Source organism: Cynara cardunculus, assembly GCF_001531365.2.
Source record: "Cynara cardunculus var. scolymus isolate 2C chromosome LG 12, CcrdV1, whole genome shotgun sequence".
Classification (NCBI taxonomy): domain Eukaryota; kingdom Viridiplantae; phylum Streptophyta; class Magnoliopsida; order Asterales; family Asteraceae; genus Cynara; species Cynara cardunculus.
In genome coordinates, this window is record NC_037539.1 from 3774009 (window position 1) to 3793739 (window position 19731).

Sequence of the window (19731 nt, forward strand, 5' to 3'; positions counted from 1 at the left end):
GTTCATGGTGTGTCTTGAAATGATTACATTTTCTCTTTTTACTTTGCCAAGTTGCAATATAATACCCATACCCTTAAAATAAGTGTCTATATTACTATTTTAGATTATTTTAAAATAAGTCTACTTTCTTATTTTACCCTTATAATAAAAGTGAAAAAAATAAAGGATAAAATTGTTATTTTGTTAATTAAAAAAATACAATAATTACACATTTCTAAAATTATATGTTTTTTTTATTGTAGACATTTATTTTGGAACAAAGGGAGTAATAACTATAAAATCATATGGAAACAATTTGTTATGATGAACAAGTAGAAAAAACCCATATCCTCCTGAAAACAACTTTTCAGGTATGCAACCAATCTAATCATGACACTCCAAATAGGATATCAGTTCTTTTAGGTTTTAATTAATTTAATTCATAAAGTTTAATCTCATCAATTCATAGATATATCTACTTAATAATCTGTATTTTTTGATAATACACATACATCTTGGATTTCTTTGTGCAGAGTTTAGATATATCAGTTAATAAAGCTCCCACTGGACATGCTTTGTGCCCCTTGTGAAGAAACTTGACCCAATTGTGTTCGCCCTCCTGGACCTTGAACATAACCTTGATTCATTCCGTTTCCAACCATTTGCTGCTGTTGCTGCTGCTGCAACGCTGGTGGTGGTGCTGACCCTCCTTGTGGCGGTTGTTGCATTTGCTGCTGCTGCTGTTGTTGCAAGTGCTGCAGTTGCTGCTGCTGCTGCTGTTGTTGTTGCAGTTGTGGGTGCTGTTGGGGTTGAAGTTGTTGTGGCTGTTGCTGACCGGATATTTGGGGCTTAAACACCACCATGTCCTAAAACAAAAAAACAGCAGCGAGTTTATTTTCTAATACAGAGAATTAGGTTATTACATGAAAAGCAGCAAGTTGATTTTCTATACGATGATAGTTAAGACTTAAGAGGATGGGTGAAACCTACCATACCCACAAAAAAAAGTTCTGTTATGTAAGTTCCCATGTTCTAAAAGTAAGGGTTTCTCCATCCACACTGCAAAACCACCATTTTGCCAGTTTGGAAGCTCCAACCAGCAACCGCCAGACGAAAAGAATGGCAAAATGGCGGAGATGGGAAAGAAACGGCATATATGTTGTGGTTGGAGATGGTCTAACGAGTTATCACCATCATGTTTTCCACTTGGCATAGAACTATATAAAATTTAGGCAGATAATAATTGCAACTTACCCCAGGGAAAAGCATTCCAATCAATCGGCATGCTTTATCAGATACAGACAGTAGAAGTGTCTGTGATGGCAACTGTATCACTGCACACTACATATCAGAAAATGTCAACCATTAAACCTGATTTTGCTATCCCTTTTCAACAAGTAACAATATTTGAGATAGAGAAATTAACATCTTTTAGATGTTTTAAGGCTCCATCTCTTTTGATTCTTTTTCCCTATTCTCTGTCGTGGATCCCATTTTCATTTCTCTTCCACATCAAGTACATGGGGACCCACCAAAGGGTCGCTGGCCCAACAGTATCCAGGTTACAGGTAGACCCCAACCTCCCAGGAGGTCAAAGGTTTCAAATCTCACCACGGGTGAGGAGCGTGCGTGAGTATTTGCAGTATATAAATATTATACACTTCCAAAGATAAGTAAATGGGATCCGTTTATCACATGTCTTTCAAGTGCAATACTTCCCTTATAACAATAATCAGTCTCGTATACCGTTGACTTTGTTCCAGATATAAACATGATAGATGGTAAATAATTCCTTACTGACATGGGTGCAGTTGAACGCACTTGTGCAGGTGTTAAAATGGCATCCAAGAAAAGGCCATTCTCAGTCCCATCTATTGTTTGGATTCATCATTCAAAGATATCCAAGATGTTAATGAATGCGAAGGAGAAGCTTTAGTTTTCAAATAACTTACAAGCTTCTTTTCTTGCAGCTGTCCAAGAAATCCATGCTGATTCATTGCTCGGAAAACTAAGAAATCTGCCTTTCCGACATATTGCCTGGTATGGAAGTGGAAAGTATTAAAAGACATAGCTTGTGGAAGTTTAGCAACTAGCAGGGAAACAATATCACGAAACTAGTTGGTGGAGCATACTTGTTATTCATGTGATCTTGAGATATAAGCCGAACTATTTGCATTGTTGGTGGCCAATTAGCTGCAAGCCTGACAGATGGTGCAAGAAGAGAGAATCCAAATAAGCATCTTAACATGAGTCAAGCTTTGTCGAAGGGTATTTAGATATTTGGTAAATAGTAAAACACAGCACATAAACTATGAGTCAACTCACACTTTGCAATTTTCATGAGCCAGAAGGTATACATGTTTAAATTGGATATCAAATCTCTAATCAATGTTCAAAAACTCAGATACTTTTTTAAAGCAAAGAAAACAAGTATTAGAGATTAACATGCAAGTAAAACTGAACTAAACACAATAACTTATTCAAGTATAAAAGGGTGGGCATATGTTAGTGATGGATGACTTACGATTCAGAAGCTGATGCACTCCTGTACCCCTGCCATAAACACATACAGAAACATAAGGCCCAAGTTGTAAATTTTAACATCGAAAATGGATAAACTCTACACTAAAAGAAAAGTTTGGAGTTACGGCAATGACAAAGGTCAAAGCCTAGCTCTAATGATAAGCATTAATCTTAAATGGATCACTCGTATGATTTATGAACACTCATCAATTAAGAAATAAGAGATAGATATCACCATGGATCTGTTTGCTCATAGTGAACATAGATTCATAATATTTTTAAATTCTATGAAAAACATCATTAGAGAAAAGAAGGATCATTATTACTGATTGAAAACACCTCGCTGGAAACAAAGAATTAGCATAGTCGTAAGATCACAACAATACCACCACCCAATAGACAGATCAAAATTTTTGAACTTACTTCTAATCTGGTAATAAACACAGGCTGGCCTTGTCGCTGCCCGGATAAGTTCCCCTGCATCATTTAGATCATTCCAACCAAGTGAACAATCATAATAATATACAAAAAAGAAAAGAAAAATAATAACTAGCAAACAAGTGCCCAGTTTAGTAACTTCCCTGAAAAGTGGGGTTTTCAAGATCAATGACACTATATTAAGTGTGTCAATATTAAACCCCATAATGGATCTCATGAATTCGAACTATCAATAACTGCAACAGGAGAACTGCTGTTCATGGAGATCACATGCTCGGTCCACAAATATAATAACACATCTCTAAATCAGAGACCTTAACTTGCAGATGCAGGGGAATCATAACAAAATTTCATCGTCTCTATGCCAAAACATAAGCTTTCATTTTAGTGGACTTCCTATGCCATAAACAATAAATGTACTTTGATTTGGGTGTCACATGTATCTATTTCTTTGACATAAAGAATCCTTGATTTCTTATTTATTCACCATGTCCTTCAACTAATTATACCAAATAGAATGTGACAGAAATACAATAACGATAGGATTCTCTCCCTTGAAATTAGAAAACTAGACCTAAATAGGAGATTACGAGGGATCTCCGAACTAATCTAGCAAAAATATTACAATAATACCCCTAACTTTGTAGTCTATATTTCAACAGTTTGTTTCATCATCTTTAGTTACATAATGTAATTATGGGGGTACGATTACGTACAAACATGTGAAATTATTTGAGAACTTGATTGTCGTCCTAAATACGAGAAAAGATCTAAAAATATTTAGGTGATTGTAACTTGTTTTCATACCGTTTCGCTGCTTATTCATTATACTTTATGTCCACATAGAAATATGTGTAAACAGTGGTAAAATTACATGTTCAATTGAAAGAGAAAATACAACTGGCTAGGTATTGTTATGCAATCATGTAGTCATAGATATCTGGACATTACAATTCAGTTAGCCAGGTATTAATAGCTTATTTTAACTTGTAAAAGCTATGGTACTTGGATATACTACAAAACATGCTTTTACCAAACAAGTGCCGAGTTCCAGTGAGAATTGGAGGTTATGGTGAGAAGGGTAAGAAGGGATCTCCACCCTTGGATCAATCCTAATTGAAGATCAACACTAATGTGGTGCACCGAAATACACTGGATCAATTCTCATGATGAGCGCAATTCATGGGGTGGGGGTGAGATTAAAAGTGATGAGGGTCCAGATCCCATCTTACCCTTCTCACCTTAACTCCTATTCTCACACGATGCTTCGTCTATCAAACAATTAAGGAACCATAGGCCAACCATTTTCATCTCAGAAAATAGAAACATGAGTTATAGTGCAATAAGAAACTAATGGTTTAGACATTAGTAGACTACCATAGCAGTCTCAAATATAAAAAATGTGACCTCAGTATTAGTAATATTGGTCTTACCTCCCAGACTTTCACATATTTTGACTGTGCTGATTGCAGTGCACCTGTTGTCTGTTGTGGGAGACCAACATTAGCTGCCGTATTGTTATTTACACCAAGAGATTGCATTCCTTGTACTTGCTGAGACATACCAGGAGTAGGCATCATTGTCCCATTTCCACTTCCAGTTCCAGTTCCAGCTCCACTCCCAGTTCCAGCTCCAGGCATACCTGATTGACCCACACCACTCATCATATTCTGATTCATACCCATTCCACTCTGTACCATTTGCGGTCCTGGAAGGTTCCCTTGGCTCATTCCAGGAACGGACTGACCCATACCAACACTTCCTTGAAGATTACCCAACGGTTGTGATACGCCAAGGCTTGAACTCCCAGCCATGTTAGAAGTGGCTGAACTAAAAGAACCTGGTACAGTACTCTGTGCAACCTGTGCAGTCCCCGAAAGTGTTCCAGACCCAGCAATTGATGTAATACCTGATTGCCCAGATGATATTACACTTTGAGCAACAGGTACAGTTGATGGCATTCCACTAGATATCATATTGGACATATGCATGGCCATAGGATTTCCAGCAATTGATGGTAGCCCCATAGATGTTCCTCCAGCAAGGGCGGCCGTTAATCGTGCTTGTGACAGAGTGTTAAGAATGTTAATGTGGCCAGCAGGACGCACTGGCTGTTGTATACCACCGACATTAGGTTTCAAATCTTGCACACCATCATTAGTTGACATCATCTCTTGAGAGACAGATAATGGTGACGATGTTTGCAAGCTTGGGACTCCTTGAGAGGTAGCACGAGGAACAGGTGGAACATGTTGAAATGCTGGTGTAGGTGCAGGTGCTGGTGCCATTGAAGAAACCGTGGTGGGCTCCTGAAAATTCAGGTTAATATTCACCACAGGCACCACAAATCAAAAATATGTTGGAAGAGATTAATACTAGAAGACCATTAAATTTTTATAAGAGAAATAAAAAATAAAAGATAAGAGGTAATGAGTCTTACAACTTTGACAGTTGCAGGAGGAATGCTTCCTACAGGAACTGGTTGCCGGTTCATTGAAGATCCATTTACTGGAAGACAAAGACAAAATGTTGGAGTAAGCATATTAATTAGCATATAAACGAGTCTTGATGCTACTAGCTTATCAGCTGCCTTTACAACAATCAATGTCTCCAGAAACCCTCTCAACTATGTGGTATCATAGGATTTTACATAAAGGTTGGTTCCAAATCTTTCAAATATGCTTGACAAGAAAAGAGAATTCTAAGCAAACATGTGTAACATGAAATACTACCAAGAAATTGCCCAAGAGTTATATACGTCCAGGAAAAAAGTTTCTATAGAACCCAACAAGTTTTCTTTGTTTTTGAGAGGGTCAGTATACCATGTAGTAAAGATACTTAGATAGCATTTAAAATGCCATAGTGCAAACCTGGGACTATAAAGGTCAATAAAAAGTGAACTTGCAAAAAACCTGCTGGAATTGAAGTCTGAGGAGGTCCTGATACTGGAGGAACTGAAGTTGTATCTACTTTTATAGGACTCTGAGAAGGCAAATTTGTTATTCCTGATCGATTTAAGGCAGCACGAGCCTCCATGAAAGTTTCTGAGATGAGCACAAGATAATGTGGATTTTTCACAATATCAATGGTTGGATCAGCGGCTGAAGGGTTCCTTTTTCCCTGCAGGGTTGAAATGCATAGTCAATAGAATACTGAATAGTTTTAAAAGAACAATAGCAAATTTGTAGAAGCCAACAATCACAAAGTGTAGGCAAAAGCATCAAACAGCGGTAGTCAGTCAAGAAACTTCCACTAAATCAGTTAGCCCGGCACATTAATCCGTACAAGTCAATAATTCAATACACACACATATTTGAAATACAATTACAACAACATTTGTGTTTTCAACTAACATTTGTAATTGGCTGATTCCAAATTCGTTTTATTTGAAATACAATATGAAGCATGAAGACTCAAAGCTTTCCATTGTGGGTAGATCGAAGAGCAACTAGTAAAACCAAGAACCTTGTGGACTAACAATAATTTAATAACAGAATCCTTGGATGTAATATGCATCCTATAGTGATTTCAACAACTCAACATCACCCAAAAAAAATAATGACATGTTCCTAATCTCCAATTCACACATTCAAATAAAGAAGAGGACCAACTTAATGTTATTACCCAGTCCCCGCTTAGACTCAGATACTCAGTTGCCTCAATAGATGATTAACTGTTTGAATGCTCAATACAACAGCTAGGTGAAAGTTGAGCCAGTGGTTAACTAATTACATAACTACAAACAAAGCTTTATGTTTAATTATCTAAATAAAAGTGCCCTTATGTAATAAAATAGCCTATATGAAAAAAAGAATCTCTGCAACAATGGAGTAATTGGTGTAAGGAGAAAGCTTATTACGTAGAGTCTGGTCAACCAACCTTTGACAGACTGAACTAAAGCAAGCATGGAAGTAGAAATAAAATAAAAAAGGTAACAGTTAATTACCGCATTATAGACTGCTTTGAGTTTTGGAAGCTGCTTCGGGCATATAACTGACAGAGAAACGGAACACTGCTACAAAAAGCAACGATCAACAGCCTGGTGTCTAAAACTGATATAAGCATAAAGTCACCATCAATAAACTTTCTAACTCCATCATCAATACCTGAGCAAATGTTTTAGCCACTGTCTCAGCATCTGATAAACGGCTTTCTGACTGTGCCTCGCTATTATCACTTGGCTCCATTTTCTGCATTGGTGGTCGATAAACTGGTGTCGGCAAAGGATATGGGTTACTTGCAGCAACAAGGATGCAATGCCTTTGAATACCCAGATTATGTTGATTTTGGCTCCCATTTGGGGAAGGAAACATCTGGTCATCACAAAAAATATGAGTAACTAAATGCAAGACTGAACATGGATAACATAATCCCCATGCAGAAATGAAAATTCCATCTTAGATGTATCCTAAAACAAAACTCTCGCTTAAGCCACTTGCATGCTATCAAGATCAACTTGCTGGTTTCTTCAGATTATTAAGTTAACAGCAGCATTCATTTATTGATACCTTAGAACTGTCTTAAAAAATCTTGGAATCCATGTTAGTCTGTGAAACCACTAAACATATAATGGCAAAATTAAGTTTAATATTCTAATATGGTTCTTCTTTAAATCTGAGAAAAAACTTCCAAAAGGCAGCTTTACAGTGTGCAACACATGAAGACTATAATAACGACTTCCAATATAGAGGTGAAAATTTATCTACCATGTTCTCTTGCCTCCCTCCAAATAGAAGTAAATGTAGATCTCAAATCATATGTCAACAAGGGAAGAAGTATACTTCTTTTCTCACAGATTCTTCAACTTGAATGGACTAAATTCCAAAAAAGTCCTCTTGTTGACCATGGCTTCTTTTTGAAAAAAGGGAAAATTTCTTAACTGACTTACAAAAAATAAGTTTTAAATCTAGTAGAAAATTGGTGCCAATGATAGAGGGATAAGTGTTGTGCCCTACCTTTCTACGTGTGTTTTGTCTTACCTTTCTATGAGTTTTATGCCTTACCTTAGTTTTTCTATGAGTGCTTTCCTTATTACCTTCTCTATGTTTCAGTATACCTACTTCTTACTTTTTTTTTCTTTTTCTGTGCTTTCTATGTGCTAGTCTCTGTTCCTTCTACCTTTGTGCTTGCACTTATGCACAACCAAGAGTACACCCCCCTGACTTTCAAGTGGGGTAGAGAACAAGTTTGCATTCATCCCCCCAACCCTACTTTCAAGTGAGATATACCGGGTTAGTTTGGTTTGGTTTTATTTATTGACAAGTCCATAGAGTACTACCGAACTAGAGACCATGTATATTGAACCCTATGGAGGATTAAAAGATATGGCTCGAACCATAGTACACACCATTAAAGCTTCACCAAGTCCCTCTGCAATTGCAGCATCACAAAAACCACCACCAGTGAAGTGTATTGCTGATAGCCACTCAAAGAAATAATCAACATTTCTTGTCCAGCCACTCCGTTGTACCAAGCAAGCTGCATTTGGATTGATAGGAAAATCAAAATACGAGCTAGAACTAAAAAACATAGCCATGCATACCAATCTGAATATACAAATACCATATAAATACACATACATATACATACACACCAACTACCCATATGTGTGTGTGCATAGAGAGAGAGATAGGGAGAGAGAGAGAGAGAGAGAGGACGGTGCATCAAAGAACCAAGGTATAATTTAAAATAACAAGAACAAACTTATTTTGCTTAGCCAAAAAATATCACACAGTCCTTTAGCTTCGATAAAAGTTCAGGGTTGTATGAGAAGGCATACTATTGAGGATACAGATGAATACAAGGTTCCACTCCATTCACTTGCCGAAAAAAAGAAATTCAGATTCTTCATGCAGATTTTGGTATAAATTCACAAACAGTAATGCATTTCCACATTATCCAAAATGAATATGATAATAAAATATGTGGCCATGAAACTTCACAATTCTTCTGAATTAGCATCCCAGAGAAGGGGGAGATGTAGAGATAGACATACACACATATAATATCTCTTCTATATATACACATATCTACATAGTGGGTATATATGTACATATACATACATGAATATAGATACATATACATGCAGAGAGAGGATTCCACAGATGAAGACTGTGGAGAGGGATTTCTTAGATGAAGATCATGGAGGGAAAGAGGGCATACAGTGGAGGACATCCCTCCATGTATAAGCAAGCAATATATTAGGATTTTGTTGTGTTTATTTGCTTGAATCGTGGCCCATCTTATGTGCTCCATACATTCAAAATTTTCTCTCAACAATATAAATGCTCTTTTGAACACAAAAACCTGTACACAGTATCAAAGCCTTTAGCTTAGAATTTAGTAAAGCCAAGTATGTTCGCTTCTGCTGGTGCTATTGATGAACCAGGGTGTGTTTTTTTTGTTTTTATCAATTCCATTCATTGGCAGCAGCCACAGTAGAGCTACTACCAAGGCTCACTGTCTGTTTCTAAGCCAGTCCGAACCTAAATCAGACATCAGCAAGCCTTGTTGAAGCTCCATTACCCTGCAGCCATGTTCCTAACTATCCATGCATGTTCCGACCTCATTGAAGGTTTTCACACCTCCTACAAACATCACTCCAGCTGCAGAACATCGATGAGGTCCCCAATCTCTTCTTTGTTTTATAGACAATATCTGCACTCAGCAACTATCAAAGCATCCCAACCTTCTCATAGCCTTACACGAAAACCAACAGAACCTACAACAGTACGAGTGTGCAACCCTTGTAGGACAACAATTTTATATAGTTCACTATTTGTTTTAAGATTGACATAATTTAGAGACTACTTTGCATGTCCAGTAAGAGTTTTTTATGCAAAACCAGGAAGTTCAAGGACAGTTTCATCATCTAGTTCAATTTAGTTTTCAGGGGTACTATCTTCACGCCCCATTGTTTTTCTCATTATTCCTTATCAGATTTATTCCTTCAGTGAGAATTCAGTAATGTAGTATCAATGAGGGGAGAAAAAATGAAGGGAGTAGTCAGACTTGTGATATAACCTGTGACAACACCTGTCACATTTACTATCCTCTTTCAAGCCACAACATGCTTTATTATCTAGCCATATGGATTTCAAAATGAACAAGCTTCTAAATCTATCGAAATCTCACATGAAGACTGTTCTTAATGAGGAGAGTAATGAAGAGGATCACCCAGTCTAGAAGAAGAGCAATCCAGACTACAGGTAAAGGAGTAGAGACATGCTGCTATTGACTTTTTGTTTGTCTCAGTATATTTTGACTTTTGACAGTACTTTCTGTTTTGATTGGTTTTCTTGTCAAGTTGTGAATGATTGGTACCTATTATTCAAAACAAAAAGTGATAGGAGATAAAACTAAAACCAATTTGGTTAGGATATGTAATGTTTATCCCCCATAGGCCTACTGGGTTATTAGATGTATTCTGTTTGTTGGGGTTTCCCAATATGGGCATCCTCTTGAAACCCTAAACTTCAACAACAACAACAACAAAAAAGTAAGGCACATTTTAAGTTAACTAATCAAAGAATTTGAGAAGTGGTTATTTTCATAAGAATTAATAAGAGAGAAAAATACACACAGCTGTAAGATCCATGTCCATTGAATATTATAAGAGCCAGCTCAACAATAGACCCAGATGGTTTCTGCATATGAAGAGGAAATAAAGATTTAAAATTAGTACAAGCATGATTGCATGACAAAATCGTAAAGCTGCAAGACATCAGTCAACTAAATAGCACATTCAACAAAAGCTAAATATTTTACTCGCATCCATATAAAGTTTAGGAGACTCAAAATCAGCAGAAATCTTATTTATATGAATTTATAATATTATATTACATGTGATCTACTAAAAGGTAATTCATTACTTCAAGTGTATTTGAGGTGTTGCTGTAATCCATAAGTGTAAGTATAAGGAATGAATGAATGATTAGAAAGTGATACAAGAAACATTTGTACAAACAAACATGAGGAAGACGAGGAGCAACTAATGAATGTGTGTATATATATATATATATATATATATATATATCAGGTTATTTAGGAGAATACATTCTGAAAGATTTTTTAGATGCATGACATTTTGACAGATTTAATAATGACTCTGCCTAACATAAGAATGCCTCTTCCTATCACAAGAATGCCCCAAAAATCTGTCAGCAAAATAACCCTGTAATATCTTCATGCTTATTTACATTTGGAAACTAATTTTAGGAATGGTTTCTGATGATGGCAGATAAGATTTAAAAGATATACAAGTATATGCCTACTGGAAATCAACTCAAACAGGTAAACTCTAATAAAAAATTACAGAGGTCTCAAAGGATCCAGAAGAAAAATACCAAGTATGAGGACTGAGTTGAAGGGCAAGTCAAGTGAAGGAGGTTGCTGGCCTTTCCAGCCATATTTTGTTTTTCTTATGTTATTTTCCTTCAAGTAGAGCAGTTAGGGTTAGCATAAATAAACCTCTAGTGGGCATTGTGGTGTCCTATAATGAGGGCATCCTGAGTCAGCCAATTATGGCAGCTGAAGCATGAATTGTTGTTGATTTAGTGTCCTAGAATTAAGCAGAGCAGTTGATTTCATCTGTATTTAAAACCCCCTGGTGAAATGAAAAGGTGTGATCAATCTACCAAACAACTCTTGTGGTTCATTCTCGCTCGAAAAGAATGCTTGTTCATCTAGGTTCTCAATCAGAACCTACCAATGTATCCCAATACAGCAACGAACTAGTTCAATGAATATCTTAGACTTTGGACATACGTTTTTACATTGCACTTCATCTTTCAGCAAGAAGAGGAGGCATGTCAATTGTCATTTAGAAAAAGAGTGTGTGCTTCATCCTGAAAATGAGACAGAAATTGGTATACGTTGCTAATGCTCGGATTTTGCAGTGAGTAATATCTTTTGATTGCAAACAGGCTGCTCATATAAGATCACTGACACAATGTTCCCCTGTGCATCTAATATACTTCATATTCAGTTAATTAACCACAAACAAACGAAAAGAGAGAGTATGCGAAGATTCTAAGGTTGAGATACATGACCACCATTACCACATCTTTAGGAGCAGGGGGCTGCTATCTAAATAATCAAATTTTCATATTTATGATTGCCAGTTTACCAGATGTATATATGATAAATATTAATGATCATCAGTACATACATATTGTATGAGACTGGAGAGTAATTTGACAACAAAACATCCTCTGCACAAGAAATTCAGGTTTTCATATACGTAAGCATAATAAATAGAAATAGAATATTATGCTGTATCACCCAATAACTCAATAATCAAGACTGTTTTTGTTTGTTGCACCAAGCACAAATCTTAGAATTGCGAAGCCTCTCTGTCCCTCCCTCCCTCTAAAATCTTCAGGATGAAAATAACTGTCGAGAGTGATAACAGGCTTTTGAAAATGTGTGTTAACCATGATGATAAAATGGTCAAACATGGGGCTATTCTGTTGCAACCATAAAGGTATTGTGTTACAACCGTAGGGGTATTATTGATGTGTCATCCATATTTTTTAAATTTTGATGGTTTTTTGTTAAAAAAGAGTAGATGTGATGTTTGAATGTTTTTGCTCAAAACACTTTAAAGACACTTAAGTAAGTCTCTCTTACTTGCTCTCTTGTTCATGAACACTTGATATTTGTGGCAAGGATTCAAAGGAGTGAGGCCTCTATTTATATCTTGAAGTTCAAGCACTATAATAGAAGAGAGAGGTGCCATTTCTCCCTCCCATGCACCTGAATTTATCCACTCTTAGGTTGCTTCCCACACTTGAACTACTCAAGCCAAATAGAGAAGGCCAAACTCTCGTTAAGCAATATCATCATGACAAACCCATTTCTTCAATCAATTTTTCTAGAATTAGCAAATTTCCATTTTCATCTAATTAAATTTCCATTTCTTGACAATTCCTTCTTTGAAAGAATATATCAAGAGAAAACTCTTCCACCCACCTCATTCTAAACTTTCTTGTTTAAGATCTCTTTTGAGTTCTTTTGTCATTATTCTTATTTCTATTTTTGTTAGACAATGTAGAAAGGAAAAATATCTCTTCTTGACAATCCTAAATTTTCCCTTCTAAGCACATTTTTTGAATTAATGACCTATTTATTCTCATTTCTCCTTTGAGTGGATTGTAAAATGTAATGAGAAGTTCTCTTCACATGGATTAAGAATCACTACAGCACATTTTCCAAACAGCCCACTAATTAATCATCCTATATAAAATTTGACACATATAACCATGTCTTCAAAAGGTAATTTCCAGTACATGAACAGTTGTTATCCAGTCAATCAAAGGATAAGTACCGTAGATATTTGTTATTTCTAAAATGCCATTCTAAGTGAAATGAACAAGTGTGAATGCCAATAATCTAGTAGAAAATTTCCAATTTCCTGTTGATAAAGCTGTAAATAGACATAAATTCAAATAAAAATGGAGACAGAAGAAGAGTTCTGAAATTTAATCATGGCATATGCCATAAAATTTGTGCAACAAATAAAGATACTGGACATGTCAATCATACTCAGATGAGCTGAGAGAGACTTACCAAAGACTCGGTATCACAGAAGGACCTGCATGAACAAACAAAAATTTAGAAAATAAAGTGTCAACATAAAACACACAAATCTTTAAAGTGGTATAACTCATTTTCACCACCACCTCAAACGACCACCAAGAAAATACCCCAGTGTTCAATAAGAATCACTTCCCTAATGGTTGTGATCTATATGTCAGAATTTGAAAAATGTATTTCAGTTTCCATTCATTTAATCAAAAGTGATAAGGTCTTTTAACCTGTTTTAACAAAAATAAAATATTTCTTTCAGAAATCTTGTTCGGAACCCATAAACCTGCTATGTTGTCATTGAAATTATATATGTAGTTTTGGACAAACCAATCAGGAATACGACAAAGCAAAAACCTTCAAGGCTATACACTGCGATTAACCAATGCTACGCAGTAAGCATTTTCGGGTCCATAGCCACAAAAGGGGCAAAAACTCGTTCCACGGCTAATTCTATAATAATAAACCTTGAATTACATGTAATTTGAAAACCCTGAATTGAAATATGATTATAAGAGTACCTGATAACTTTTTCAAGATAATCGGAGATTATGGTGCGCCAGTAAGGGCCCAGAGCGGCGGTACCTTCAACCACCAAGATGAGCTGCTTTTTCTCCGCCATGTGTACGTAAAATTTCCAGGCCCACGAACTCGATCGATCACCTCTTTGTTTCTGACACTGATGATCTTCCCAATCGAATAAGATACACAAGCGATGGTGCGATTTTCACATAAGTTTGGTGAAGCTGTTGAAATTGTAGGTTTTCTTTAAATCGTTGTCTCTTGTATGCTTTCTATTTCATGTCTCATAAGGGTCTTTGATCCTTCATTCCCAATTTACATGCTGCGCCATGGACTGAAAACACTCTCTTGAAACAAATTTTTCGACCTCCTCTGATTTTTCTTCCCTTCACAGCAGATAAACACCACAGGAAAGGGGTTTCTAAACTCTGACTCGTACATACAATTACACATTTACACCCCAAATTTTTTGAGTAAACTTCATTTTTCCCCCTTCTAATTTCTGATTCTTCTGTTTTTGGTCCTTATAAATTGTTTGTTACAAATTTATCACTGTAATTGCTTGGTTTTTGGTTAAACTTTAAAAAATTTAGGGTAAATTAAAAATTTGGTCCTTATGGTATGCAATTTTTGTATGAAATTGATTTTTAGGCTTTATTTATTACGTAGAACACTTAATGATATGTATTAGTTCGTGGATTTGACCCTTGGACCACATTATGATCTACCATGGTAGTCAAACTCAAGGGTGGAATTGTCTTTTTGCCATTTCTCTCTATTTTAATAACTTTTAATCAATATTTTAAAACCAAAGGCCAAAGTGTATAAATATATTGTTATTGAGCTTTTTGTGTCACAAATTGTTTTTGACATGGGGGTTTGATTTTAGACGTTTGTGTTCAGATTTGTGGTGTTGGTGGGGAAAAGACGTTGGAAGACTAGTCAAAAAAGTATCTAAAAAGACACCGGATATTATGAAGATGAAGGTGGTTGGGGTGGTTTTCGTCATAGTTAGGATGTGAGGGGAGAGAAGAGATATCTTTTGTTTTGAATTATATGCCACATGTCATCATGTAATTGGAGGTTAAATAAGAAAAAAAAAAGTAAAAAAGAATTAATATTAAAATGGAAAACATATAAAAAAAATATGTCTTGAAAAAGTTAATGGAGGAAATGAATGACTGTTTGGTCTAAGGACCAAATCCATAAGAAAATATCACACTGAACCAATTTTGTAAAAAACTGCATATAAAGACCAAATGTGTAATTTACTTAACTTTTTAATGAGTAAATTACATAAATTACCCCTGTGTTTAACCAAAATCGCAGGTTTAATCCCTACATGTAAAATTCCTGACATGTGAAGCAGCTTAACACTCACATTTAACGGTATCTATATTATATTATAAAGTATTTGATAAAAAAATTTGAAAATTATTTTTTATACTTAAAGTATTGTTTATTGATGCATATTACTTAAAATTCAAGGTTACAAATAAATTATGCACAAGTATAATTTATTAAAGTTTCATGTTTAAATTCGTGTAATAGTTAAATACAAGATAAACATTTCCTTTTAAATATAAAAAATCTAAAATATAAAAAATCTAAAATATAATTAAAATAATTATTAAGTTATAATATAATACTTGATTATTATCCTTATAAAAAAATTATCTATTATTAAATCAAAATTAAATTCTTTTGTTACTAAACCTAAATTAAATTATAATTAAAAAATTGAATTAAATATATTACATCAAAACATAAGAATTTTTACAAAGATTAATTTGATATTGATATATATTTCTTTTAAATTTTATGATATTTTTAAATTTATATTTTATTTAAAAATAAAAACATTATCGTTTTTTCAAAACTCCATAAAAACATATTATATCGATATAAAAAAAAAATAAAACAAAACACTAAAATCAAGATATATTAAACAAGAATCCTTCCGGTCATTCGTAAAATCATCGGACTTTTTCTGCAAACAAGCCCAAATCGAAAGAGGATGGAAATTCCTGGATCCGCGGGAACCCATCAACCCGTAAATCCTTAGCATACAAGAAACTGAATTCGATTGGAGGAAGACTTTTGTGGTAAACGTCGCCATCAAAACCTCACTGTTAATAAATCTTCTTTATGTGAGGGTTTTTTTTCTGTCAGACCCTAATTTAATTGGTGTCCACGCATGTAATCATCGAAAAGCTTTTCAAAACCCCCTTTGTCATCTTCAAAAACTTCCAGACACCTACCTCGCTTGATTTCTTGTTGATTCGAGTTAGCGATGTTGCATTTCAAAGACCCTTCAAAGCTCCGAACCAAAAAGGTAATCTTTCTACATCTATTTATACAACAGTATGATTCTGGGTTCTGGATTGAAATTTGGAATAAACATCGTTAGTTTTGGTTACTTTGAGATCGTTTGTTTTAGGGTTTTTCTGTATTTGGATATATGCTAATGGATTGGTGCGTATGTGTGTGTGTGCATAATTTGTGTGGATGGTTTCTGAATTTAAGGTATAATGTATCGGGTAATTCGGTGTAAGGTGTAAACAGTCGATTGTGTGATGGGTTATCTCTGGTTACGCTAATATACTGTCTAAACTTGTGGAGATCTGTGTTTCATTATGCTTTATAGCCATTGCCAGTGAACATTTGTGATGCTTTAAGCAGGTTTTGATCATTATATCTTATGGGAATTTATCTTTTTCAAGTTTCATATTTTTATATGTTAGTGTGTGCAAGACAAATAATATTACGAAATTGGATGAGAAGAGAAGTTCATCATGCAAAATTTGGTTCCCAGTAATGCAATTTGAGATTTGGAGTTGATATGATGACCATGAAAATTAAAAGGCTATTATTGTAGTAGAAATCGGCTTCATTTATAGTATAATGAGGGGAAAACTCTCTCTTTCACCATACTGAAATCTAATGTAATCAAGATAGCAAATACCAATAAGGAATTAACGAAAACTTGGTTTGGACAGATTGTGTTTGAAGCTGTATATCCTGCACAGGATTCAGGCACTCTTGAACAGCTGAAAGAGTTAAGCTCCAAGCGTGTGAATGTTGAGTCTATCAATGAAAACAACTCCATCACGGATGCCATCGCAAGGGAAATGTCTGGGGGATTGACTTCTCAGTGTGAACAGGTAACATTATCTTGCATTATTATCTGAGGTTCATATGGTTTAAGTGCTTTTGGCAATGAACCGCTTATCACTTCGTTTGGCCTCTGCAATTGAAGAATTTTCTTTTTGGTCTCTTCCATGATAATTAGAGCATTTTGTTTTTGGGAAAGATTTCAAGTTGAAGTTAATTACAGATAACTTGATGGTACTGATATGGCTGCAAGATTCTTTTATCTCTATTTTTAGAAAGAGTGTTTGATATTTAACAAACAATGAAACATTTTACTTATACCATATGCCAAACAGACATTGCAACTTTCATGGATCAGACTGGGTTACATTATAGTTACAATGCAAACTTGATATATCTTTTTAGAACATTTAACTTATTGTGGTGTCACTTTTGTCGTCTTACATTTCAGGATATCCAAAAACTAGAACTATATTTGCCATTACTGGAGAACTTGGTTCAGCATGTTGACTTAATTGGTGATGATCCACTAGTGATTCGTTGGACTTCAGATCTCAAGATAAGATGGACCAGTGTCCTTAGTTCTTCATTTTTCTTCAACCTCATGGGTCCAAGGTTCTTTCAGATTGATAATCTGCGGTTTGAGCTTGGAATTGTCTTGTTTTTATATGGTGCAATGCTTCGAGAGTGGGCTTCCCAACTTCTAGTGACAGGTAGCAACTAATTTCCTGAGAACATTCATATATATTTTTAGTTCTTTATATGGTTATTGATAATTATTCTGTTTGCTTCTTATAAATTATTATAGATTTAGTACAATCTGCGACCCTATTCAGGAAAGCAGCAGGAGTTTACAGTTATTTGGCTCATGAGGTTCTTCCCTCTTTAGAAGGTGCACTTACACCAGAAGGACCACCGGAAGCAACTTCATCTGTTTCTTCAGTTATGAGCTTCATTTGCTTGGCTGAGGCTCAGGTCAGGGTTCAAGTTTCAACCTTTATTTCCTTTTCGTTTGTTTCAACAAACATAGCTATCATTTTCAGTCCTTTCGTTATCTTTTTTTTGTCGAGATGTAAAACATGTGCTCATTTTTGTAAGTTTTTTCACTTAAAAAAAAATACGCAGATAGTAACTATAATGAAGGCAGAAGAAAAACGTTCTGCTGATGGGCTTTTGGCAAAGCTGCATTATGGTGTTGTACAGTTATTTGATGAGGCCACCGACTTTTTCTCGACAGCAGCCAGAGAATGCAAAGATATCTCACCAAGCTTGATGGTATGGGTAAATTTTCAATTTTTTTCAAGCTTGATGGTAGTTGTTTTCTTGAACATCATGTGTAAATCTTTGGACCATCACAGCTGTATTAAAGTTCCATTTAGCTTCTTTTCGACCATTTTCTGGGCTTAGAAAACGGAAAAGAAAATCCGGGTTATTTGTGCAGGATTACATTTCATTTTCTAAAGGCGTACATGAGTTAAGAAGTTATAAGTATATGGCACAAGCTCTAAAAACCGATGGACAAATTGGAACTGCAATTGGACTCCTTCAACACGCGTTAAACAATGTGCAGAAGAATGTGGGAGGGATGGAGTCTTGGCGAACGGTTATGAAGCAAGATATTGACACTGTGATCGAGTTGCTAAGAAAGTATAAGCATGAGAATGAGTTCGTATGGCATGAAAAAGTTCCGTTTGATGACCATTTGCCGTTGCTACAAGGGAAAAAGATTGCCACTTGCATACCTTATCGTCCTGAAAGATGGGAACGAACGCTTGCACTCAAGATCTAGAAAGGTAATTCTTGATGGCCTATCAGTGTGCAGCATCGGCTGTTCTATTGTGTTCGTTACTCAGTTTGTTGCTGGGATTGTGAGGTATGCAGTTATGGTGGCGATGGAGAGGTGATGGGTGGCGGGGTTACATAATTGTATGCTAGTAGTTGGTAGATATGGTGGTGGTTCATGGTGGATGAGAACTGTACATACCATCAAGTTGTACGAACACTCTGGGTGGCCAAAAATTTCGAAGGTCGTGTATTTAATATTTTGTCAAATGCGATGGCCAAAACCTGGCCAAATCAGTCTCCATCCAATGTTTTCATTTTGCAACCGGTCCATGGCGATCAGTCCGGCCAAAAATACCCAGACCATTCTCCACATACAAAGCCCGGTCCCTAGGACTGCTCCCAATCCCAAGCCGGGGCCAAACTGATACCAATTTTTTTCCCATAAAATCAATTTTTAGCGTATTAAAATACTGTTTGAAGATTTTTTTTTTATAATATCCTATTGAAATACATTTAAAATCTCTAATTGGGTCATTTAAATACATTTTGAGAATATTTTTTACATAAAAATGTTATGTAGATATTTTTTTTTGGGTTAACCTGGATATCCAACCCGCTATGCGAGCCGACTAATCCCAGGGTAACCACCGCATTTGAACCTCCGTGTCCACAAGGGGATTTTTATTCCTTCTTGGATTTGAACCCAGGACCTTTAGGTACTTTGGAGCCAAGCTTAAACCAATCAGTCACCATCCTTGTGGTTTACTTAGATGTTTTTATAGT

General features: G+C 35.6%; 2 protein-coding genes across 5 annotated transcripts; one reads left to right on the forward strand and one right to left on the reverse strand.

Annotated features, from left to right (window-relative positions):
* Positions 1–382: 382 nt before the first annotated feature.
* On the reverse strand, positions 383–14432 carry LOC112522883 (mediator of RNA polymerase II transcription subunit 25). 3 transcript variants are annotated; one of them, XM_025132205.1, is made up of 15 exons: positions 14049–14432; positions 13510–13534; positions 10523–10586; positions 8288–8418; positions 7047–7253; positions 6887–6955; positions 5853–6060; positions 5381–5448; positions 4374–5249; positions 2926–2979; positions 2504–2532; positions 2112–2180; positions 1932–2016; positions 1234–1320; positions 383–845 (listed from the first exon to the last, which is right to left on the reverse strand). In XM_025132205.1, the coding sequence occupies exons 1-15, from the start codon at positions 14147–14149 to the stop codon at positions 525–527; spliced, it is 2394 nt and encodes a 797-aa protein (XP_024987973.1). In that variant the 5' UTR covers positions 14150–14432; the 3' UTR covers positions 383–524. The 3 variants fall into 3 exon arrangements, with proteins under 3 accessions (XP_024987973.1, XP_024987974.1, XP_024987975.1); XM_025132206.1 differs by having other exon boundaries at positions 525–845; positions 6887–6952; XM_025132207.1 differs by lacking the exon at positions 383–845 and having other exon boundaries at positions 1236–1313.
* Positions 14433–16219: 1787 nt separating this feature from the next.
* Positions 16220–19199, forward strand: LOC112522886 (programmed cell death 6-interacting protein). 2 transcript variants are annotated; one of them, XM_025132211.1, is made up of 6 exons: positions 16220–16384; positions 17049–17213; positions 17615–17876; positions 17972–18138; positions 18289–18438; positions 18605–19199. In XM_025132211.1, exons 1-6 carry the CDS (start codon positions 16343–16345, stop codon positions 18950–18952), a joined length of 1134 nt encoding a protein of 377 aa, XP_024987979.1. In that variant the 5' UTR covers positions 16220–16342; the 3' UTR covers positions 18953–19199. The 2 variants fall into 2 exon arrangements, with proteins under 2 accessions (XP_024987979.1, XP_024987980.1); XM_025132212.1 differs by having other exon boundaries at positions 16226–16384; positions 17079–17213.
* Positions 19200–19731: the final 532 nt, after the last annotated feature.

Excerpts from the sequence above, each read along its gene's own strand:
- LOC112522883 (XM_025132205.1), bottom strand. The coding sequence starts at position 14,149 with ATGGCGGAGAAAAAGCAGCTCATCTTGGTGGTTGAAGGTACCGCCGCT. Across the intron at positions 1,321-1,931 it reads AGCTGCAAGAAAAGAAGCTT|TGTGCAGTGATACAGTTGCC; the intron begins GTAAGTTATTTG and ends TCTGATATGTAG. Across the intron at positions 846-1,233 it reads TTGGAATGCTTTTCCCTGGG|GACATGGTGGTGTTTAAGCC; the intron begins GTAAGTTGCAAT and ends TTTTTGTTTTAG.
- LOC112522886 (XM_025132211.1), top strand. The coding sequence starts at position 16,343 with ATGTTGCATTTCAAAGACCCTTCAAAGCTCCGAACCAAAAAG. Across the intron at positions 16,385-17,048 it reads CAAAGCTCCGAACCAAAAAG|ATTGTGTTTGAAGCTGTATA; the intron begins GTAATCTTTCTA and ends TGGTTTGGACAG. Across the intron at positions 17,214-17,614 it reads TGACTTCTCAGTGTGAACAG|GATATCCAAAAACTAGAACT; the intron begins GTAACATTATCT and ends CTTACATTTCAG.